This window comes from Porites lutea, chromosome 5, assembly GCF_958299795.1.
Source record: "Porites lutea chromosome 5, jaPorLute2.1, whole genome shotgun sequence".
NCBI lineage: Eukaryota > Metazoa > Cnidaria > Anthozoa > Scleractinia > Poritidae > Porites > Porites lutea.
Genome location: NC_133205.1, coordinates 23,127,869 through 23,152,000, shown reverse-complemented (window position 1 = coordinate 23,152,000; position 24,132 = coordinate 23,127,869). Strand labels below are relative to the sequence as shown.

The 24,132-nt window shown below is 38.7% G+C and overlaps 4 protein-coding genes across 4 annotated transcripts in view; all 4 read left to right on the top strand.

Annotated features, from left to right (window-relative positions):
* LOC140938640 (A disintegrin and metalloproteinase with thrombospondin motifs 19-like) overlaps positions 1 to 24,132 on the top strand; it is a 64,814-nt gene that overhangs the window by 22,394 nt on the left and 18,288 nt on the right. The window contains exons 11-20 of the mRNA XM_073388138.1: positions 7,321 to 7,422; positions 9,988 to 10,133; positions 10,391 to 10,454; positions 11,440 to 11,545; positions 12,874 to 13,007; positions 13,654 to 13,774; positions 14,312 to 14,392; positions 14,677 to 14,837; positions 15,407 to 15,572; positions 15,892 to 16,030. Coding sequence (XP_073244239.1) covers positions 7,321 to 7,422; positions 9,988 to 10,133; positions 10,391 to 10,454; positions 11,440 to 11,545; positions 12,874 to 13,007; positions 13,654 to 13,774; positions 14,312 to 14,392; positions 14,677 to 14,837; positions 15,407 to 15,572; positions 15,892 to 16,030 — 1,220 coding nt within the window. The remainder of the gene's footprint in view (positions 1 to 7,320; positions 7,423 to 9,987; positions 10,134 to 10,390; positions 10,455 to 11,439; positions 11,546 to 12,873; positions 13,008 to 13,653; positions 13,775 to 14,311; positions 14,393 to 14,676; positions 14,838 to 15,406; positions 15,573 to 15,891; positions 16,031 to 24,132) is intronic.
* On the top strand, positions 1,705 to 3,068 carry LOC140938631 (tachykinin-like peptides receptor 86C). The gene has a single exon (XM_073388129.1). The coding sequence runs from the start codon at positions 1,758 to 1,760 to the stop codon at positions 2,784 to 2,786; it is 1,029 nt and encodes a 342-aa protein (XP_073244230.1). The 5' UTR covers positions 1,705 to 1,757; the 3' UTR covers positions 2,787 to 3,068.
* Positions 16,974 to 18,321, top strand: LOC140938628 (QRFP-like peptide receptor). The gene has a single exon (XM_073388126.1). It carries the CDS (start codon positions 17,029 to 17,031, stop codon positions 18,124 to 18,126), a length of 1,098 nt encoding a protein of 365 aa, XP_073244227.1. The 5' UTR covers positions 16,974 to 17,028; the 3' UTR covers positions 18,127 to 18,321.
* On the top strand, positions 21,932 to 23,346 carry LOC140938629 (neuropeptide FF receptor 1-like). The gene has a single exon (XM_073388128.1). The coding sequence runs from the start codon at positions 22,167 to 22,169 to the stop codon at positions 23,259 to 23,261; it is 1,095 nt and encodes a 364-aa protein (XP_073244229.1). The 5' UTR covers positions 21,932 to 22,166; the 3' UTR covers positions 23,262 to 23,346.

The following is a 24,132-nucleotide window of genomic DNA, read 5'->3' as shown; positions in this document are numbered from 1 at the left end:
TTCCCCTACAATTCAGGAAAATTTTCAGTTGTTTCAATTTTAAGAAAATAATCATGACAAACCCGTATCGTGTCAGTTTTGCCTATTTACGTATACCGTGAAATGATGTTTGAATTAATCAGCTTGAACATATTACACAGCATGATAAATGGTTGACTCATTGTAGAATTGTGAAAACTGTGAATAAATATTCTCTTTAAAATTTCCTATGACGTGTCGATTTTTATGGCAGCCTATACAGTTTGGAAGTCACCTGTCATCTAATTTATCGAATATCATTTGTCTAGTAAATTTGTGAACGTTAAATTAGAGCTTGTGTGATAAGGCAAATACGTCACAGATCGTCAGAACCAGAAAGTAGTTAAATACTAGATATGATTGAGTTTACAAGGCTGGACCTGTATTCGTCGACAAAGAAGCTAGCATGTAGTAATTAATTACGAGTAGCCCACACAGTTATACCAATATTGGTTTTTGTTAGCTTTTTTTTTCGTTTTACTTTTAATATCTATTTATTTTATTCATACATTTGTTAATGTTTGAAGAAAGAGAGTGCTCTTATTACTTCGAAAGAAGAGAAAAACAAAAATAAGCATAGTTGAACTAGCCGGAATTGCAGTTATTTGAACTGGACTATAGTGGTCACGGTGTGTTTTACCGGTTTTCTAATACATGTCATTTTTGAATTTCCCTACTCGACAGAAATATCACCCGATTATACTTGTCAATAACTAACAGCTTGTTATAGCGCTGGAGGTTTAACAGAATAGAAAATAGTATACTAATGGGACCCAAACATTTAAGCGTCGTATTGAGTATATTTTCAAAAAGGCCTGCTGTTATTTTGATCTATAAAAGCTTATCAATAAAGGCCATATTCAATCCTTTTAAATTAGTCGACGACATTGATCCATATTCGGTAGCCAACAGGGTGACATAATTTGCCTACAGATTATGCCATATTGATCTTGTTGAAATTATAATTCTGGTGGTTGGTCCTAAACGTTTAATGATAGTAAATTGAATGTTCTTCTGGATCCTTCCAGGGTTGGCAAAAGATCTTTTATTTGGGACCAGTTTCACGACCTTAATGGTCATAAAACACTTAACCAAGCTATTAGCGTTCTACTTATTTACTCTACATTTTTTGTTATTTTATGTTAATAAGTTCATCTGTATATGTGCGTAAAAGCCTTTTCTTTGCGGTTTCATTTCCTAACAACAGCAATCTTTAGCTGTAATCACCCTTCACAGAACAATGGTAATCAGAAAATGAAAAATTGAACAGTTTCTTTAGAGATATTAACTTAAAAACTAGTAATTGCAAAAAAAATATATTTTGCGGTCACCTTTACGCCTCGTAAATTGAATACGAACCATCCGTCACTTTATTTGCACGTTCACCTGCCGCCGCTGTTTTCGCAGGCGTAAAAACGCAGATGGCTCTTATCTTATTATAGTCTATGAGGTAGATCGGTGTTGAGTAAGTCAATTTTTTTATCAGTAATAAACCTCAAAGTGTTTCCGAAGCTTTTAGGCTCAAAAGTGACATCAAGCGTCCTTCAAGTTTAGAAATTTTCATTTTCCATTTGTCGTACTTTTATCTGCATAAAATGAGTATATTAGGTTTCAGTTTTCATACGTCATGCTATTATTATATCAATCTTGTAACTACATAATACTGCTGTCTATAAAGTTGAATTCATAGCGAAAAAGGAGACAGTCTCTGATACTAACCATTTTCTTCTGACTCACCCATGGCTTATAACTCCTCAAGCGATAACAGTGATGGCGGTCTTTCTGGCCAAAATCTGGCTTTCATGTTGTTGTATTCTTTCATCGTTATCATCGGCGTACCAGCTAATTGTATCATAATCACCATCGTGCGAAAAACACCTTCAATGCACACGACAACCAACTTTCTGCTCATGAACTTGGCAATTGCGGATCTTGTAACGTTGTTGTTCTGTCCTGGAATTTACGACTTCCTCCTAAACCAAGTCTATCTTGACAAGACGCTGGGAGATTTTATCTGCAAGCTATTCGTAGGCAATGCAGTGGTTCCCATCTCGATTAATGTTGGCGCTTTAACTGTTTCCGCTTTGGCGGTTGAGAGATACCTAGCGTTATCAAAACCTTTTCACACTAGACTTCGATTGTCTAACAAACGGGTTCCTCATGTCGTCTTGTTTGTGTGGACATTTGCTGCTTTATCATGCATTCCCGACTTTCTGACAAACACAATAGACCCAGATCCATTGTCAACTTACCCATGCAAACGTCCATGGAGTCTTGACGAGTATTCTAATCACAAAAGCTTTATCATTTTCACTGGTATTTCTTTTGGTATTGTCCCATTTGCGGTTGTTTTCTTCTGCTATTTTGAGATCTTTCGTGGCATGTTCATCACCAATGAAATTTACAGCAGTTCCTCCGAAGCAACAAGCAGTCAAGCACTGGAAGACCAGCGCGCAAAGAAACGCCTTTTGAAGCTTCTTGTATCGTTAACAGTCCTCTTTTCAATTTGCACTTTGCCATTTTCAATATTTTTTATATACTTAACCGCTATTGAAAAAGACGTTGTGGCCAATAATCGAGCTTGCCTGTTCCTCATTCATAGAATAGTTAGATATCTTCTTAATGCCAATTCGTTTTTGAATCCACTTGTTTATGCTCTTCAAAGTTCCAATTACAGAAACGGGTTTAAAACAATTTTTTGCTGTAACTGTAGAACTGTGGATCGGAACAAAGACAAGCCTGTAGAAAGGTCTTGCCAACCCGTATGATTTCAAATTTGTTTTTTGTTGTATGTTTAAAAAGTGTTTATATACTCAAATAAACTGAACCATTAAGAAACGTAGAAAGTCTACATGAATAACTAGCAGGGTAAGAACTACAGTTATAAGAACATTCTATGTGTTTCAGTTTGAACAATATTACTCAGGTCACATACTTTACAGGCATAAATGTATGTCAAATTGAAACTTTTTACACTGGTTTAAGCCTTAGCAAAGCAAGACTGGTGTTACGAGAAGCTCGTGCACTTATCTTGGACAATGAAGAGATTACAAGTACCTATCCCGATTTATGATCGAAGATCGCCAGCCTGCGAAAACATCCGTTTCTCCTCGCTCTTTGCCGCTGGGGACGTTTCAAACGTCCCCGAACGTCCCCAGCTACGAAGAGCGAGGAGAAACGGGTGTTTTCGAAGGCTAGATTACAATTTATTTGTTTACAAGTCACAATCACAATTGCTTTCAGTAGGGCTTCTATATTTTATTAGTAAGCTACAGAAAATAGCACACCCATAGATAGTTTGGCAGAGTCTGGCAGTTAATATTAATATCAGTCGGATTGTAAAAAGGGATCATCTGTCTCCCTTGTCTCTCCATGGTTCATTCCGGAATTGAAAGTGTCACACATTGAAATCAGGAGTTGTCAAGGTAAAGTGGAAAAGTGTCACTATTAGAAACGTATGATTCCGGTTTCGAATCATTAAACGATCGTGATGTCAGCCCTTTTATTTTATTGGTCCTCATCTGTAAATAGAAAGTTTCAGGAGCGATCTACCGCAGCCCACTGAAGGCTAGCACAATCAATAAATCCACATCTGATCGTAATCGTTAGTTACCGTCCATCTAAACCCTAGTTTCTTTACCCTCATTGACAGGTTGAACTACTAAATCCAACTGAAATACCACTAAAACAAGAAAAGTTTCTTAAGGTTGACTAAAAATACGTGTATGGCAGAACCTCGCGGGGCTCAAAAGTTAATGAAATGTTTATCAACACTGCTTCAACCCTAACCCTCCCAGTGGCAAATAATTTGTCGAGTGACACATATTTAAGTTATCTTATCACGCAACAAGAAGACCAAGAACACTTTTCTACCTCGGAATCACGCTACTCAGTCTATTAACTTAGTGTGGATTACACCTGTCTAAACCGTTTTGATTGCTTGAAACCCAGTTACCGAAACCAAAGGGTTGAGACAGAGATTAATCCTTTTAAAACTAGAAGTAATCGGAGCTAAGGAGAGTGTGTTCGATATGTTTGTTAGGCGTACAGGTGGCAGTTGAGGGGGAAGGGTGGCTGGTTCTTGCGATAGATCGATAACTATGATTAAGGCATATTTTGAACGTAAGGGTTGCGTACAGCGAAACCTCTATGAAAAGGTTTTGAAGGCTAGTGATCAGAGTGATGTCGTATGGTTCGTCTCAAGTGCAGTTGTTCGAAGACCGATTAGCGCTTGACCCGGGTTTCTTTTTCTTTTGTTCAAAAACATTTCTTTGGATAATTTTTCTCTGTTATTTTTAAGAGCATCCAATCGTCAACTTGTTGACAAAATGAAGCTTTCACATCTGAATTCAAATTTTGCACTAACCCTCGACCTCGCCTGGGTTATCTTAACCCAGCTTTGAACAACCCGGCCCAGGTATTGTCAAAAAGCAAACGGTTGACAAAGTTTTAGAAGTAATCATCAGTTTTATTTATTGGGAATTCCACATGTAGACAATTACTGAAATTTACTATAAAATGAAACCGTTACTGGCAAGTCTTCTTAACTTGTGATGATATAAAGATCGACCCAAGACCACATTTTTTGTGGTGAACGCCGGGGCACAATGATTATGTTTCAACACTGTAGGTTCTCTTAATACACTACACGTCTCAATTTCACACGTTTCAAGGGAATCATCAACGCCTTCAGGGGGATGTGTGTGCGGCTTTCCAGTAATTTGGTCGTGTATATTAATTTCAGTGACTTGAGTTACGCCACTGTGGGCTGGTCACGTTTTTCCGAATAAATAACATGGAGCTAAAATGTTCGTTTGTCTGGTGCCGAAGATAACACAAGTCATGATGAAATGGCGCCTCCAAGCTTCACCTCTCGGTAGAATTACTTTGTGGAATAACGGCCGCCGAGCTACACAACTCGGTAGATTTACTTTGTGGCACAACGCACGCCGCGCTTCACAACTCGCTGGTAAATTTACTTTGTAGCACAACGGCCGCCGAGCTAAACCACAGGTAACCCAGGCTCTGTGATAGTACCACAGTACGGTTCCAGTAAAATTACAGTGTTTGTATGGGGTAAAAATATCATCCTAAAATTTCTAGGAAATACTAAATAAAGATCAATAAAACTTACTCTGCAGTTAATAGTTGTTGTCCTTATTGCTCCAACGAAGTTTCGTGATAGTTTGCAGTAATTTGTTTAAATTCACTCTATGTACAATAACAATATACAAGGTAGGAAACACGAGGTGCCATTTTCGCCGACATGCTCTCATTCAACACAACTTTTTCCACGAAATTCCAACTCCAACGGAAAATAAACATGCCAGGATCGTAGAAATAGGATAGCAGCAGATATAGAAACCAATGAAGCTTTCCCAGATAGAGAAACGAATCCCACAGACTTTGACAAACTCGAAGAATATAATCCAAACAGACCGAGAATATTCTCGCCGAAGCAGCCGGGCCAGATCAACGCGCGGCCAAGAAAATGAGAACTGGGCACTGCACAAAAAAATTCCATCCCGGGGGTCCTGGGGTGACCTTTCTAGGGACCGATACATCATTTGCCCAAAGCCACCCTCCCCTGCTGGAAAAATACTTGATAGAAGGCAATTGTTCTTCCTAGCCAATCACTATTTACCAGAGCAAACCCCACACACGCGCCTTAATTTAAATGGCTAAAAAAAAATTATATAATCAGGAGAGTCTGCGGAGTTACAAGGCGCCCCATTTCTTTTACTAAGGAATGCAAATAACAGTAATGAAACTAATGAAATAACAACGCGAAATACTTACAAGGCGGACTAAAAACAAGGTTGAACAAAAGGTAGATGATGACTAAGGTAGTGCTGTGAACTCTCGAGCGAAACTATCGTAAATAAACGGTGAAGCTTGCAAACTAATGTCAAAAATTACACAGAAAATTGCGACAGAATATGAATTGCGATAACTGAGACGAATGTGAAAGGCACGTGCACCAGTAAACAAAGAACTAGCGCGATTAACATATTTAGCGATAAATGCGGCAGTAACACGCCGACGTCTTGTCAATACAAGTGAACGCTCTATCGGTTAAACATGTGAATCATCGTGATACACCTCTCTTTGAATTTGGTGTTGTTGTACAAATGCCTCGGTAAGAGCCAAAATTCACTTATATCTTTTGCTCGTTTTAAGTTTTGTAAATCCTCCTTCGTTGTTCTTTCCTTTGCCCTTATAACCTTGCCCTATTGATATTTGATAAACTTTCTGAGAACCAGCGCCAGGCGCTGAATATAGTTCGAGAGGGACATAATCTCTTTATAACAGGCCAGGGTGGTACGGCTAGGAAGAACAATTGCCTTCTATTAAGTATTTTTTCAGCAGGGTAGGGTGGCTTTGGGCAAATGATGTATCGGTGCCCAGAAAGGTCACCTCAGGACTCCCGGGATGATTTTTTTTTGTACAGTGCCCAGGCCTCACTTTCTTGGCCGCGCGTTGATCTGGCCCGGCTGCTTCGGCGAGCATATTCTCGGTCTGTTTGGATTATATTCTTCGAGTTTGTCAAAGTCTGTGGGATTCGTTTCTCTATCTGGGAAAGCTTCATTGGTTTCTATATCTGCTGCTATCCTATTTCTACGATCCTGGCATGTTTATTTTCCGTTGGAGTTGGAATTTCGGGGAAAAAGTTGTGTTGAATGAGAGCATGTCGGCGAAAATGGCACCTCGTGTTTCCTACCTTGTATATTATTATTGTAGATAGAGTGAATTTAAACAAATTACTGCAAACTATCACGAAACTTCGTTGGAGCAATAAGGACAACAACTATTAACTGCAGAGTAAGTTTTATTGATCTTTATTTAGTATTTCCTAGAAATTTTAGGATGATATTTTAACCTCATACAAACACTGTAATTTTACTGGAACCGTACTGTGGTACTATCACAGAGCCTGGGTTACCTGTGGCTAAACAACCCGGTTTGATGCATGCACCAGGAGTCGCACGCATTTTCCAAAGAAAAATTTGAAGGCTAAATCCAAAGTAAAATTTTACTCAAGGTGTAAACTTTCAGCAAGCTTTTGATGAATGAAAGATGAACGCTTTAGAAGATTCATTAAACACAGATCGATAGTAGACCTTCAGCAAACTGTTAAATATGCGCGCTTTACGAAGATTCAGCACACGTTAATGTATTCCACCACAAGAAAACCCGGCTAATTCGGTGCACCCTATACTACTCAAGCGGGAACATCAAGGTATAATAGCTGAATGAGAATGCCCAGTCAGGGTCTTAATCTGTCCTTTTTCATTACCCTAGTATCGCCTTTGCGAAGAACTTTGGTGTGAGATCAAAGGTGAGAGGCTTTGCAGAAGTAAACTAAACCCGGCGGCTCCAGGAACAGCATGTGCCCCAGACAAGGTAGGCTCTGTATTACTCTCTGGGGATGAGCTTTGTTGGATTATGTCCAGGGGTGGAAATCAAGTATACTTACCATTAACATGGGGAAACCAGACATTCCGGATGGAAAATCAAATGATTAGAGCCATTCCTCTAATCATCATTCCTCTCGGTCAGTATCTCTAGCTGATTTGGGTATACTTTGCGGAGGTCTGCCCTTCTCCCACGAGGAGAAATTATAATTGTTAATTGTGTTTGTGCACGAGATTTTGTGTGAATGGTCAAAAGCAACCCTAGTTTCATTTGAAGGACCATTAGAAAATAAGGTTGAGCCTCTAGGACTTTAAACTCTTAATCACGTCTTAAATAATTAGGTGTTTAGGTTTAGGTACATCACCAACATCCCTTCCGCTTGAACTGAAATATTCGATGCGGTTTCAGTCTCTACTTAAATATGGAGATATCGTAAACATTCTGCTAATCTTATTTTCTTTGATCGGATCGCGCGAAAAAAAAAACTCGATCCGTAACTTACATAACGCCGGAACAGGAAATCGTTTAGTGAGAGGTACATGTATATTCAATTACTATTTTGACTAGTTTTTGAAGTTTGCCGTGTGTGAAATTGACAAGCAATTTTTCGGATGGCTGAGGTATCGAATTGGAATTTAATAACCAACATTTCTGCACAAACAGAGAACAGCGGAAAAGTGACAGACTGAATGGTGTACAGATAGTCACACGGTTGCTTTATGCTGATGGTCTCGTTCTGTTATGTAAAAGTATAGCTGAAGTGAAAACCATCACGGACATTCTAAATGATACTTGCTCTCCTCTTATTTTTAATATTTTCACTGTCGTAATTCATTTTTAAGCAAGAGTGAGTACAAATAAAGATTGTTATTGTTGTTGTTGTTGTCGTCACCATCTCCTTTCCAAAGACAAAGACCCAAGTATTCATCAGTGAGCAAGTTGCCAACTTACCTTCATTGTTTTCAATTGGGTGAAATGTGGTGGAGTATGTATCAGAGTTCACATACCTTGGCCAAACGTTCAGCAATAAAGATCAAGGCAGTTTTACGGACCTTCGTTATCAAAAGCAATTGGGAAATTCAGTGAAATGAGACAAGTGCTTGCGGACCAGAAAGTGAACATGAAAACAAGAGCTAAGCTAATGGGCGATCCCGCCTCTTATATGGAACGCAAGCCTGGTATACAAATGACGAAAATGTCAGAAAATTGGAGACCTGTTGGATGGAGTTGTTGAGGCAAATGGTTAATGGTGTATGGAGTATTCCCCCAACCCGCTGAAGACGCAGAGGATACAGAATTCAGACTCTGATACACCAACACAGACAATCTACACATATCAAAAACAGCAGTCTCAGAAATGTGATCAGGAACCAATCTTTAAAATATATTGGTCATTTTTGCCGTTGTCCAAACACTACACTGGCAAAGAAGATGCTGTTTGCAAAGTCTAGGCTTCCATACAATCGGGACCCTTGGATAAATATCGCTAAATTATTAAAATGTCTCCACTGAGCGGGCAAGAGGTCTACACAAGATAAGTGTGGTTTCGCTCCACTGGTCGACATTGTAGTCACGAGTGCAACTCCATGATAACAGGTTTACTGTCTGGAGAATTTTAACTGTACTGTACGGTATGCTATCTATTTAAATGTTCTCAAAACATAGCCAAAGTCTTAAAGTCTTAATGATGCTGACAGTTGCGATGACTGTCATCTTTATCAAAACTTGGAAATCGTGTCAGAAGCCTTAAATAGGCTTCTGAAGGTGTAAATTATTGCGATAAACGCGCAAAGTGACTCTGTACACCCCCCCCCCCCCGGTCTGGGGGTGGAGATCACTTGTGTCCATATGGGAGAAAGCTGATAGGCTCCCTCGTCCCTGCTCATAATAGGAGTGTTCGATCTAATACATATGCTTTCCTTGATCCATCTCTTAAACTTGTCGCTTTCCTGCTCAACTATTTCACTTGCTTCCCAATTCGTAATATGATTGTTCTGACAGACGTGGTCTGTTATGGCTGATTTATGGCGCTCATTGGTAGAAGCTCTGCGAGTGGATCTTGTGAAATTTTTGTCAGAGATCTTTTCTGCTTCCTTTCTGTGTTCTGTGATCCTGGTTCCCAGCTGTCTCCCTGTTTCATCGATATAAGAATGTACGGTATGCTATTTACAGAAATTGTTTCAGTCACATCACTGTAATAAATCTCCTGGCTATAATTCTTAACTTGCGAGCGTTGACCACGTCAATCGAATTGATATTGGCAGCAAAAAGAGAAGACAATCACGGCGGCGTGGTGGCTCAGCTGTTTAAGCAGTGCACTGCTGGAGAAAATGGCTAAAGATTTCACTCGTTTAGCAAAGATGAAAAAGCCAAAGTACTTTTTACCTTAAAGGCATAGTAAGAAAAAACATCCACTAGAAAGTACGTCCTTTCATATTCTGAAACTGTCGAGGAAGAGGCAGAAGTTTTGAAAGATGGGACTTAACGTAGAAGTAAGCATGTTCCGAGGTTGATATTCTGTATGAATAATAAAACAATTATTTGCATTTGCAGTGGTGTATGTACGGCGAGTGTGTAAGTAACGGCACCATACCAGTAAAGAGGGACGGTGGCTGGAGACCCTGGTCGGACTGGAGTGATTGCTCTCGAACATGTGGAATAGGAGTGAGTGTTCAAAAACGGTCCTGTGACTCACCAGGGTGAGTTACTGACCTGTAGATTTAAATTTTGACTGTCCAATTTGTACCCACCTCACTTTTGGGAATGTCAAATATCAAAATTTCTATACTCTGCATCAAGGAGGTTCTGACTCGAATAACGTAAAAGATCTCCAGCTTGTGGACTGGTACCTAGCCCTTTTTATGCCCGAGTTATGAACATAGAAGTTGACATGCGTACATCACTTGATTTTTAATGATGAACACACTAATAGAATATTTACCACTGTCTGTTTCAGCCCGGTAAATGGTGGCCGTCATTGTGAAGGAGAATCAAAGAGATATAAGACCTGTAATGTCAAGGTAAAACAATTACATATCGACCCCAGCTAACCAGTGCTTTCACTTCAGAGTTTACAGCTATTACCTTAAATGATCTAATAAACGCCAGGGGCGTCAAAACGCTTTCCGCGAATTTATCGACACAGTCAATATACAGAGGACTAACCAGTCCATCCATTGATACGTATAGAGAGAAAAATCTAATCTTTGCTGACGTCGTAGTTTACATTTTTGCTCATTACCATACGAGTTAACCCAAAGAAGGCGTAGCCGTAAGAACAGCTTAAATTCAGAAGTTGAAAGAATCGGTTAATTTGAATAATGTTCTTCGCAAGCAATAACAAAGGAAATAGCAGCCATCAAAAACTGCGAAATTGCTGAGTGTCAAACCGTTAATGAGCCCGTACATTCTTTGTTAACTTTCGAGTTTTCAACGATAATTTCTCCAAAACTACTCGTTATTTGGGGCTGAAATTATTATTATTATTATTATTATTATTTAGCCTGTTCAGTTCATTGTTTAAACACAATAGAAATTTGCTCATCTTTATAAACAAAGCCTGGTCAGATCAGCCAAATATTCCCCAGATTTATTCTTAGAATGACCCCGAGGTGGATAGAAATTGCTGTAAGAGTTTAAAATCTGCTAAGATACATCTTTTCTGCCTACGGGTAAGGGTTGGCGACCATGTTTGTAAAGAAATAAAAATCGACCACGATTTACCGATTTAACGCTCTAGTACTTGTACCTATACACGGAAAGAGTGTGTTTTCCATTTTCCTTTTTTAAAGTTATTTTCCAAGTCCTTCAGAGCATCCTTTTTTTTTGCTACTTATAATAATGTGCTTCAATCTGCGTTGAAGAAAGTCTACCACAAGTAGAGGATCATAATTAACCAGCTGAAGTTGTTTAAAATATGCACGGAGTTTTTGTGTTTTGTCAAGAGCTGACTCGATCATTCTCTCTTGATCATAACATAGTCCTTTTGGTTTAATTACTCCTCAGTCCTGTCCTCTGGGATCCAAGGATTTCCGAACTTTACAATGTGAGTCATTTAAAGACACCGAATACAAGGGGATAAAACACGATTGGGTTCCTGTGATAAGCTATGGTAAGGGATTCCTTTTTTTTCATAGCCTTCAAAGCTTTTTACTTCCCAAAGTGCCCAACATCAAAATCAAGAACAAATAGAAAAATACTGAAAAATGAATAATCTCATCTGATAGTTCAATAATTGAATGGTAACAACGTTTTGTCCGTAGACTTAAAATTTAGAACTAAGTCACCTAATATCCCATAATCTACTTTGTTATATGGCTGCTTCCGCTTGGGATTTCCCTCGTTGGTCACGCAAGTAAAAGTTCTCTTGTTGGCCCTATAATAAATCCTTTATTGACCAGGCTTGTTAGGTCAAGATGCATGTTCTCTTTTTTCTCAGTCAATAAAAATGCAAAAAAAGAACTTGACCAATATTCAGCCATCTTGACCTCACACTTGGTCAACAACGTATATCAAAGAATTCAAAGGACTTGGACTTGTATCATTGAGTAGACCCCGTAACGAAAGCTTAAAAGTAATTGAAGGGTGAATGAGGATTTCAAGGAGGTCCATAGAGGGAGAAGAATTCTTTGACTGAAGAATTATATGAAGATAGTGTTGAATGTTAAACTCTTTATATGATCGTTTAGATGTTGATTCTTGCGGAGATGTTTTGACCGCTTAGTATCAAGTTTCAGTATCATCATCATCATTGTCATCATCTTCGTCATCATCGTCGCCGTCATCATCGTCGTCATCTTGATCATCACAGCACCATCATCACCTTTCGTTGTCATTAATACCAACCATTTCGTTAATCCTTTGCGTTATCCGGATTCATTTAAAAAACTGCCATACTCATTGTGGAGAGTAGCAAAGGCCTTTTTGAGCCACGCACGTCAGCCCCAAGTGAGTTTTTCTCTGCCTCGTACCCGGGTACGTTCTAGCGGATTCGAGAGCGATTCAAGGGCTACAGGAACGATTTTGGTTCCGCGCTAGGTATCATGGGAAAGGCGAAGAGATGTTTTTCTCGCTCACCCTTCCCAGCGTCCTTTGCGTGAACGCTATGCGTTCTCACTGGTCCATTGCGTGATACTCATTGATCGCTCGCAGTCTCGAGGCAGAGTTTTTCTCGCTTTCAATATGCCTTGACGCAACCAAATTTGAATTGCTCGAAAATTTGGCCAAAAGAATTACCCAGGCATGCAAGAAGTCTACTTCGAGTCGACGTGCGTTGCTCAAAAGCGTCCCTGCTTGATCACGATTACTAACCGAGTTGCTTGAACATTTTACGGTTAATGTTTAATAATGAATATTTTTAGCATTACCTTTGGACTTTATTTTTAAATTCCTGTCAGTTCTCCAAGCAGAATCTTGATGTTCTTGATTTTTTTGTTACAGGCCACCCATGCTCGTTATTTTGCAAACCGAAGAACCCTCGATACCGTTTCTCTGCTAAACTTGCTTCCAAAGTTATAGATGGCACTCCATGCAGACCAGGATCCGTAGACATATGCGTTAACGGAAGATGCCAGGTAAAAAACACAACTCTGTATATTTGGAAGAATGCCAGATTTTTTAAAAGGCCAAGCTTAATGCTTTTCATTACTCATTTTCATACTTATACTCATGTTGCCCGATTTTCAGTAAAAGCGATCTGTAGAGATCGAAATTGGATACAAAATTGCGCCACTTCTGATCTTCACCAAATTTGGAGCACCAGAAGTTGGAGATTAATGGTATTCATTCCGCAGCTTGAGGAAAGTGTGATCGAATGAAAATCAGCACGGTCCATAAGAAACTGGACACGACACCCGTCGGCCGCTGTATGCGTTTGTGTTTTCTCGTAACAGGCCATTTCCGAGTTACCTCAATCCTCTGTTTCAAAGCGAGGCGAGGTGCGAAGCTATCAACATTTGCATGAGACTCATTTTCACAAGGAGGGTTTTGCACTTAGCCTCGTTTGAAAGTAAGGGTTTTTGGAATTGGGAAATGTCTCATTTAAATTTAACCTGACTGTATGATTATGTGTGATGGGTATCAAATAATGGTAGAATTAACCAAGGCTAAAGAATTTATTACCCTTCACTCACTTCTGGGACTGTTATTTTTTGAGTATTTTATCATCCGCATCGCGGAAAAAACTGCCTCAAAGTATCACTGTTTGTCTATCTGTATCAGGATGTTGGCTGTGACCACTTAATAGGTTCCGGAGCAAAAGAGGACATTTGCGGTGTCTGTAAAGGAAACGGAACGAGTTGTCGTACAGTAGAAGGAAGATTCAATCAGTTAGCCGGATCAGGTATAAATTTACTTCTATTAGTTTTCGGTTTAATTTTCTTGTTAACCTAGAATGCTTTGCGCGTTTGGTTCAGTTTTGTTTTAAAAGATGTTAGACATGCTTAAAAATTCTATACGCCCTAGTAGTGGGGGCTTATGTAGTATTTAGTGCTTCAGAGTAAAGTCTCACTAGAATGAAGGCGCTCTTTTGAGGCTGAATGCTAAATAGACGCTTTTTTGCATATGGAGAACTTAGCCCAATTTAAGGGAGTTAACTAGTGGAAATCAGTCTGGTAGTATCGAGTCATCCGCCTTATAACATGACAAAGCTGTATATCCATCATCCAGGTAACTTGGTCTGCGAACGTTTGCATCTGCGAGTTTAAAAAGATTTTGATAAGGTTGGTTTTGACATTCGATAATCATTCATATGATTAACTTTGTTAGGTGTCACTGTATAAAGTCTAACCCTCTGTAAGGAAATTTTAGGACAAATAGTTTATATTGAATCTCTTTGAAGCTCAAAATTTTCTAGTGGAGTTTATTTCTATCACAACAGGTTATGTCGAAGCTGCTGTCATCCCTAAAGGAGCTAGAAGTATAACTGTACGGGAATCCAAACCCTGCACGAGTTTTCTCGGTGAGGTTCTCCTTTACCTTGATAAACAAATGGAAATAAATTAATCGTAAGTATACATAAGGAGAGAAAGTTTAAGTTTCACGTTATTCTTTTGCAAAAAACAAAGGATCTGGTAATCAATTTTCAAAAATATTCGGAGCTCTTATCGCTAACTTTCTTTTAATGATCGTCTTTAATAACACAACATGAGCTATTTTAGTAAGCCGTAAACAAAAAGGTTCAACGAAAAATTTTCAAGAGAGTAGAAGTGTTGTTTCATGACCTATGTCTTAATCAATGCTTAGCCCTTAGAGCAGATGCCGGCACCTATTATATTAATGGAAACTGGAGAATTCAACTTCCTGGTGACGTCAAAGCTGACGGAACAGTATTCCGATACCTGCGCAAGGGAACATTAGAAAAGATCATCGCTCGTGGGCCGATAAATGAGCCGTTGCACATCATGGTTAGTTTTGCGTTCACACTATCCCCACATATATGGAATATCATTTTACTTACCTTGTCCATTGCTCATATCCTCAACACGTAGTGTCCCCTTGGATTCTGTAGTGTTTCTTATGGTACCTTACTTGCTTGGCAATAGGCTATTTCGGAGTTCCCCGGGCCTCTGTAAACGAGGTTAAGTGCTCAGCCTTGGATAGGGAAATGATTTTTTATTCCCATGCAAATAAAACTCATTTTCACAAGAAAGGTTGTGCACTTGGTCTCATTTTGAAAGTGAGGGTTTTTGGAACTCGGAAGTGGCCTATATTAGTTATTCGTTCCATAAACTCTTACTTACTTGCCAGATTTATTTTACATCATTACACGAATACGTTAAGAAGAGCTTGGGATAAGACCCGTAGGGAAGAACAAGTTATCTTGTTAAATTTCAGTTACGTTATATAAGAAATATGCGATTAATTTGCAAAAAAACAAAAACATGAAACATGGTTACTAAAGTGTATTAGAAGTTTTAAATGGGAGGTGCTATAACGTTTTATATTAACGTCTTAGCATTGTCACTCAAAACAGGTCCTCTATTATGGTTTCAACTTTGGTGTGGAGTATCGTTACTCCATACCACTCCACAACAAAAGGGAAAGCAACGGAAAAACTAAACAGCATCCGCTTCTGCGTGAAGTCTCGTATGGATGGGTGCACGGAGGCTATGGCGAGTGCAACGTGCATTGTGGTGGAGGTAAGAGATAACACGAGTGAAAGTCAGCGTTTATCATATAATTCATACCTGGTTAGTAAGGTGGATCGATGGGGTTTTTCAGGGGCAATAACCACCAAGTTTTATTATCAACTTCGTCGTTATTGACAAAGATTAAAAACAGCACAAATCAAAATGCTTACACTTGGAAGGTGTTGCTTCTGAAAAACCCCTATCGAGTCACCTTAAGTCATATACTCATATATTCGTGGAAAATGAAAAATTCCTGCAGTTCCCCCTTTGAAAGTCTCTCGACATAATTTGAAGGGCCTCCTCCTCCTTCTTCTTTTTTTTTGGATAGGCATCAGGAAAAGTTTGAGAATGAAATGTATCCGTTTTTATAGAGGAAACATCTCTTTGGTTAAAGATTTCTATTGTAAAGGAGCCACTAAACCACGGCAGGAAGAGCGAGTTTGTAACGTGAATCCGTGTCCAATATGGTATGTATTTCAAAGCCTTCGATTGGCCTTTGTTTTTACTTCTTTCATATTTTTTTCTTTTATACATGCACTTAAGAATCGCGATTAGTGTGCCCAAAAGAAGTAACAATGGTATAACCCACAAAGTTGCGGCGAGGGTAAAGTGTAAGGAATTGCGCTGAGATCGTATTTGGGGACGTGTTGTCGTAAGGTCCTTCCGCCCTCTTCGCCATGTTGATCAGTTTTGTAAGTAGCATATTACCATCCATATTATTACCCAAGTCAATTATTCTCCCTCTCAAAAAATCTTTTTTTCTGTTTCTTTTAATTCTTCTTTTTTAAGAGCTCGTTCCTTCTAATAGGACAAAAGGAAAATCGATTATATCTCGTCAAAAATGACTGTCTGTGAGTGTTTTTCCAAATTATATAGAAATGTAAGACCTATACCTACTAACAACATTAGTGCATGGACTGAGAATGCAGTAAACATTTAAGATAAAGGACAAATGTTTAGGTAAATGCATTTTGACTGAAAGTAATAATATTCACAACAAAATATGAAATAAAATCAAAAGCATTAATTGTCAAAGTCAGAAAGATTGATTGAAGATGAAGCGTAGGTAAACAATATGCACCATTTCATCTTGAGATTTTTTATTATTTTTAAAAAATTAATAGTCAGTTGCTTTTTAACCATTTTTATTGAAAGAGGAAAATCAACTCAGTTACACCCTATGTTGAAATTATTGTTCTGTAGCTGTAAGTTTATTGTTTTCTTTTGCCTCAGAAAATTTTAATCCAATATATATTTTAATTAGTACATTGTACCAATGAATAATAAATATACAGCTGGTTTACCATTATGTAAGCAAAGACCCATCAAGCTTGATAAACTTTGTCCTGATAGAAAGAACAGCCCACTTTACAGGCAAATCATTGTTTTCCTTCCGCGGATCGGCAGCGTTTATACCACTGAAATCAGAGAGTAAAAAAGGAAGCTAAAAACCTCGTATAGTTACATGCCTAAAGCCATGGAAGTGAAAACTCATTCCTGTCAGCCAGATGTGGAGACAGGAAAATCGAAAAGCGAAGGTAATAATGAGTCTGAGGGCGATTTCCACAACACTGGTCAGATAATCCTTCTTATACGCTCTTATAAGGAAGCACCGGTATCTTTTGGGACAATTCTGTTAGTGTATATAGTGTTAATCGTGATTGGAATCTTCGTAAACGGAGCTGTTTCTATGGTTATGCTTCGAGGAAAGCGCTTCAAGAAAAACGCCTCAAATTTCTTTATTTTTCATATAACTTTGACAGAGCTTGCCATTCGCCTGGTTCTCCTTCCACTCTCGCTACATTCTCTACTTTCAACAGAAGGAACCGAAATCTTCCAATGCAAGATTTTAACATTGCTTTCGAACACCTTCTCTTCGGCCATCTTTGTTAGTTTGCTTGCCATTGCCTTGGACAGGTATTGCAATATCATTTATCCGATGAAATGCTTGAAAAAGAAGAGAAAACTTCTTGATCTGGTTTTTCTAGTTTGGTTGTACGCTGTAGTCATAACATGTCCTTTTGTGGTTAGCGTGGAAACCATTTCTGTAAATGAAATTCCAGAGGCAAAAGGAATGGACTGTGTAAATTGCACGGCTCGAAAATTGTGTGACATACCACAAAACTTAATGGGTCAGCTTTCGACAATTTCGTATTTCGTTTTCGCTTTTCTTCTCCCTGTGACTGTCATTTTTCTTCTATACACAAGAATTGCAATCTGTTTGCATAAAAGAAGCAACAATGGGATGGCGCAAAAAGTTGCAGCAAGGGCAAAATCTAAAGCAGTGCGCATGCTCATTCTGACCGTCTTTGGGTATATGCTGTCGTTAGGCCCTGCCGCTGTCTACGCGATGGTGAGATCTTGCGGGTATCTCAATGGCATGTCGTTTGGAAGCATACTTAAAGCGAGCTGGGCGATAAAACTTGTGACGCTGGCGAGTTCACTTGGAAATCCTGTTATCTATTCTTATTATAACGGGGACTTCAGAAAGGAGTTTGTGAAGTCTTGTTTTTCCAGGAAAAATAACAACAGTACATCTTTTCAGTCCATCGAACTTAAGTAACGCCTGGTCGCCTTCTCTACAGGATTGCTAATCATCAGTTTAATACGAACAATTAAAAGCAAGAGCTTTCTGCCATATGGTCTTTTTTCTCTTACCGCCGCTACTACACGAAATACACAATCATGCTTTCAGGGTTTTTCTTTTGTTTAAGACTAATTTGTTTGTTTGTATTTTAGCTGGATTTTACTTTCCGTAAAAATATCGAGCCACTGCTGGTTCGATCTAGAGTAGTAAACTTTAATACCCGAAGCAAGGAGCGTCTTGCTTCATTCTTGAATTAGGCTCAGCTCGAGGTATAAACGATTCCGGGGTCACTTTATAGCCTTCAGGAGGCTAGGTGCAAACTCAAAAAGTTTGATTAAGTCGGCCCGAACTTTCGCTTGCATAGTGATGCCTATCAGTTGTTAGACCACTATTAATAACTTTGTGTTCATACTATGATAAGGTTAGGACATTTTTTTTTTCACACTCACCGCGAACATAAATATAAACGGTAAGTTTTAAAGAACAATCCGTTTTTGTTTTGGTGTTGAGAGAGAGAAAGGCAGAGAACGGAAAAATCTTTTGTCGAGGAGTTTCAAGCTTCAAGCTATTTAACTCGAAGATGATTTTGGTTTGTTAGCCGGTTGTCTGCGGGAACGAACAATATTCTTGTCGTTAAATGTTTAATTGGAATTTAGTTATGTCCTGACCAGCGTTGAGATATATAGTTTGCTTCTAAGGCCGTTTTTTCGTGCACTAACTGACGCAAAAATAATGCAGTAGTTGTTACAAGCATAGCTTTAAGAATAAACTAGCTTGTACATGCATATCTTATGTGTCCTTTTTTATTTTAATATATTTTAATTCACAAAATCATTTCGAAAGGCGAAAGCCTCCTCGTTTACGATATATGAAATAAATTTTAACTACTGTATTTTCCATCATCATTATACTCCATTTAGTCGCCTGCGAGAATTTTAACGAGTCTCTTCCGAAAAGAGGTCCTGACGTTTTGGAAGAGAATTTATTACATGCAATTTCTAAATTACAATATGTGTGTTACATGTTGGCACTAAGGTGCAAGTTCTTCGTATTCTCTGAGTAGTATAATTATCATACACCGAACATAGAGATCAGACCATGGCTTAGGCGGTCTTCTTACGAGTGATTCCAACTAAAAAATCAGCCTTTCATCTTCTTTTGAATTGGTGGTCGCTTTTTGGAGCCGGTCGCTCACGAGAGTTGCGTTTCTGCTGGATAAGTATTTCGGCTAGGTGATTAATGCGTTAAAGTTAATCTCGAGCTTCAAGAATTGATTCATACTTTGATTTCCTGCTTTTGCCTTTCACCGTTTTTAGAATAACAATTTGGATGTAAATGTTCTTTGTAATTGGTTTGTGTGGCAACTCTCTCTTGCAGTTCCTTAAGGCTTCGTACAGTTGAATTTTCATCAAGCCGGCCACCTATAGTAAGTGGCTACCCTCCATTAAGCGGCCTGTAATCAAGGTCCCGAAATAATTTTAGAAAAGATTGGGAAATGAAACTTCTATTAAACGGCCGTGGTCACCTTTTGGCCATCCCAAAGAGAGTTCTCTCATTGTTGTCACCTTTTCATTATGCGGCCATCAAGCGCTTGATACACTTGGTTTAGCCTGATTTTAAGAATATGATGAAGCCAGTCCGAGATAGAAGGGGACGACCGATTGTAAACCAGTACTGCTTCTCCCGTCGGGCTTTTGTTGCAAGAAATAATGTTGTGGTTTTTGCTAAAGGTTATGGTTACTTAAAGATTTTATGACGAACCGGCCACTTGCCGGTACCCCGAGGGTGACCGCTTAAAAGTCAGGTTCAACTGTACTTGTCACGGTGTTATTTTCGAAGTTTACTTGTATTCGCTTTGGAGCTACGCTTAAATTTTATGATTCAGGCGGCAGTTAATTGCTTTTTCTTTTTCCAGTCGAAACGACAGCTGGCAAATTCAGCTCATCGATAAAATGACCTCTTTGTTTGGATAGTTGGTTTACTTTCCTGCAGGAAGGCAGAAATTATCATGTTAATTATATTTTCATAGATAGATGTTATTTGAAACTCTAAGTGTATTTTAACAGCAGGTATAATGTGCAAACCAATAGAACCCGAAAAAAGCAGTGAAATTTACAGTGGCATCCTTGGATCCATTTCAACTTTATTAATTAAATGGCGCGCACACAAGCTTGGCTTTATAAGGAAAACATAAGATCGGGAAGTAGATTATCGAAGGTAATACTACCTGGGAGACCAAGGAAGACCTGTCATTTCGCAGGAACTTAAAAGCTAGAGGAAAATAGGAATTAATCAGGGGCGGATCCAGGATTATTTTTAGGAGGGGGTGCACTCGTCTCTTGCTCTACTTCAACACCAATAAACCACATAGTTTTTTTTTTGCAGAATACCAGTTGTATTAGAAAACTGCAGGTCATCTCAGGGGGGGCGGGGGGGGGGGGGGGCGCACCCCCTGAACCCTTCCCCTAGATCCGCCCCTGTTAATTAAAGACACAAAACAAGGGGTGTGATTCTAGGATATTGATCATCAAACCTATCGCTCTGGCAGAAAAGCCAGGATGAATTGCATTTTGGAAACGTTTTGGTCTGCAGATTGCTTTCTGACCACAGATAAAAAGGGGGTTTTAGTTCGGAAAGAAACTAAAAAGCTACTTATCGACATTATACACTCCTGGTCGCTTCACTTCCATTAAATATTGCTAAAATTGTACACACAACAACGGTACACAATGGCTGATAATCACCAGTGTTCGACGAAGACGTCAACTGATTCAAGTGTAACGGCGAAACATGCCCTTGGTTTAACATTCCTTGTTATTCGTTCATACGAGGAAGCAAGATTCGTGTTCGCAGTTATTTTAACTATTAATGTAGTTGTTATCATCCTAGGCGTAATTGTTAACACGGTTATTTCTTTTGTAATGTTACGGGAAAAAAACGGTATAAAATTAAAGTAATAGTTTCAATTTTTTTTATGCGGCATTACGCCGTGGTAGAACTTCTCTACCGCTTTCTTGCCTTTTCAATCATAATCGCGATTGCTTGGAAATCCTTTAATTTATGCATATCACAGCGGGGAGTTTCGGAAAGAACTGGTTCGATTGCCTTTCAAAAGAAACCCTAAAAAATTAACCCTATAAATAAACAATTATAACTGCGACCGGTGGTAGTGACAGTTTGCTGTCTCAAAAATTTTTTTAAAAAAATACAGATAAAACTACCAAAAGAACATAACTTATTGATAAGCATTTGTAGTCATGCACTGATTGTTAGGTGACAAAAAGTGAAACCTGACCGCAAATATAATTCGATCAATAGCCAAGTGAGAAACTGTTGTTGGTAATTCTGTGTTTGATTAGTTTGCCAATTTCTTTTCTAATCATGGAGGTCAGCAATTTTTACAGTTAATTATCTTTATTTTACAATTTTATAGCTTTTATGACAAATGCTAATAGTATTTATACAGCAGGTATACTGCGCACCAATGACACAGAGGCAAACATGTATTCTATGATTATTACCCCATGACTATCCCCTTTAAATTATGTATTTTATTCGGTAAGAGATAAGCACGCAAAGTCAGTAAGTAACTGGAAAGCTAGGGACTCAAATTTTAGCGGCCAAAGATAATACTTGGTGGGTGAACACAGTGCCACATTCTATAACCCAGCCGCTAAAGATAATCCTACGACAGTAAACACCAAGGACCACGACATTCACGAACTAGAAAACAAAAATAAGGAGAAAAATTAAGAAATAAAAAAAATCATTTGGAGACAAAAGGAGGAGTTCTACCATCTTCTTGTTTGTCGAGTTTAATGACCGACTAGGAAGAGAAGGATTTGCTGCTTGACGTTTTGGGAACTCATTTGACAAGAATTGGACATCACTTTTACGTCCACAGTTAAATAAAGCCCTTCAGCTCCCTTTTGGTGATATTTATTGTATTCCACAGTCGACTTCTAGTTGCTTTGTGCGACAATCTCGGATATTTTTTTCAGGGACTATTGTTAACAATGGCCGTTGAAGTACCACCTTCCTTAGGAAACGACACTAACTCGACTGAATCATCAACTTTTCACAAGAGCTCAATATTTCTTCTTATACGTTCATACAAGGATGCAAGAATCGTGTTCACGTTCATTCTTACGATAAGTGCAGTTATTATCATCCTGGGAATTATTGTAAATTCCGTTATTTCTTATATGATGCTACGGAAAAAACGTTATAATAGAAACGGTTCCAATTTCTTCATCATGCATTTGTCCATGGTGGAACTCTTCTACCGCTCTCTCGTCTTTCCCATCATTGTAATATTTGCCATTCCGGCAATAGGAATAACAGACATCCAGTGCAAAGCTATAGCGTTCTTTTCAAAGACATGCTCTACTGCCATATTTGGCAGCTTGGTTGCTATAGGTATAGACAGGTACCAAAACATTGTACACCCTTTGCAAAAATTAAAGTCAAGGAGAAAACCTGTTTTACTTGTTTCCCTTCTTTGGCTGTGTGCTACGGTTCTGTCGTGCCCATTTGTAGCTAGCGTGGAGAGCATTTCTGTTCTGGAGATTCCCGAGGCCCGCGGGATGTCGTGCAACGAATGCGCTCACCAGAAAATTTGTGATATTCCACAAAATGTGCTGGGTCAGTCGTCGACCACGTTGTATTTTCTTTGTGCATTTGTCGTTCCGTTGATGATCATATCCGTGTTGTACATCAAAGTCGCTATCTTTCTGCATCAAAGAAGCAACAATGGAATGATGAACAGAGTGGCGGCGAGATCAAGGACTAAAGCAGTGCGAATGCTTGTTTTAATTGTACTGGGATATGTCTTCTCTCTCGGACCATCCGTTTTTTTAGCAATGTTAAGATCCTTTGGTGTCCTTAACAACCTGTCTTTTGATGTTATGTTGTTAGCCAGTTGGATCGCGGAATTTGCAGCCTTTACAAGTTCGCTTGGAAATCCTATAATTTACGCATATTACAATGGGGACTTTCGGAAAGAACTTGTGCGACTGTTTCCCAAAAGAGGAACAAAAAAAGTTGATTCTTGCACATTAACATTGAAAAATACTAAAAAAAGTAGTGATACCTTGCCGCGAGCACTCTAGTTGGAAATAACGGTGTTATCAGCAATTTGGGTTGGAGCTGTAGTTGGTTTTCATATGGACATATGCATCAGGAAACCGGACGTATGCGAATTGATGCACCATCAAAAACATAAAGACAGCTAACTTTTTATGTGATGTGGAACCAGTCCAAAAAGCAAAGATATTCTGTTTAACTTTAATCTCTAGTTTAGTGTAAAGCAGTTATCTTTGAGATCGTAATTTGCGCCTTATAATTTTTGCCGTTATTATTGAGCCCTATAGACAGTATGAGAATTATATATAGAACTACGCGGTAAGGTTAATAAAACTTCATGTAAAGTTTGTGATGATAAAATGTTTATTATTTAATTATCCCTGAGTCAGAATTTTACTAGTTCAAAACTGACCTACTAATACTATTTTAAAAACGAGTGTGAGGGTTTCATCAGGTTTCCAAACGCAAGAAAACGTTTGAGACCAGGAGGTTGCAGGCCGAGTGGTTTTATTGTTTTCGAGCGTTTGGAAACCTGATGAAACCCGAAGCACGAGTTTTTGAAATTACTTCGCCAATGCAGAAAATTAGTAGAAATTATCACTTTATTTGAGGCGTGGAATGTAAACATGTCACCTACTTAGTGCTTGCTGGTGTGTGATATTAGAGAGACCAAGCATCGCGTTTTGTTTACGTGGACGGCAAACGCGAAATTGTACCACGTGACGAAGTTTCCCCTTTATTTAATTTGTCGTTTACTGTTCATTATAACTACACGAAAATCGGTAAATTCACGTCAATTCTATCCATAAGAATTGTTTCAATAACGGTTTTTGTCTGCTCATTTCTCATTTTGAAAATTTCTCAACTTGAATCTCACGTTGCCGTAAACACTCTAGA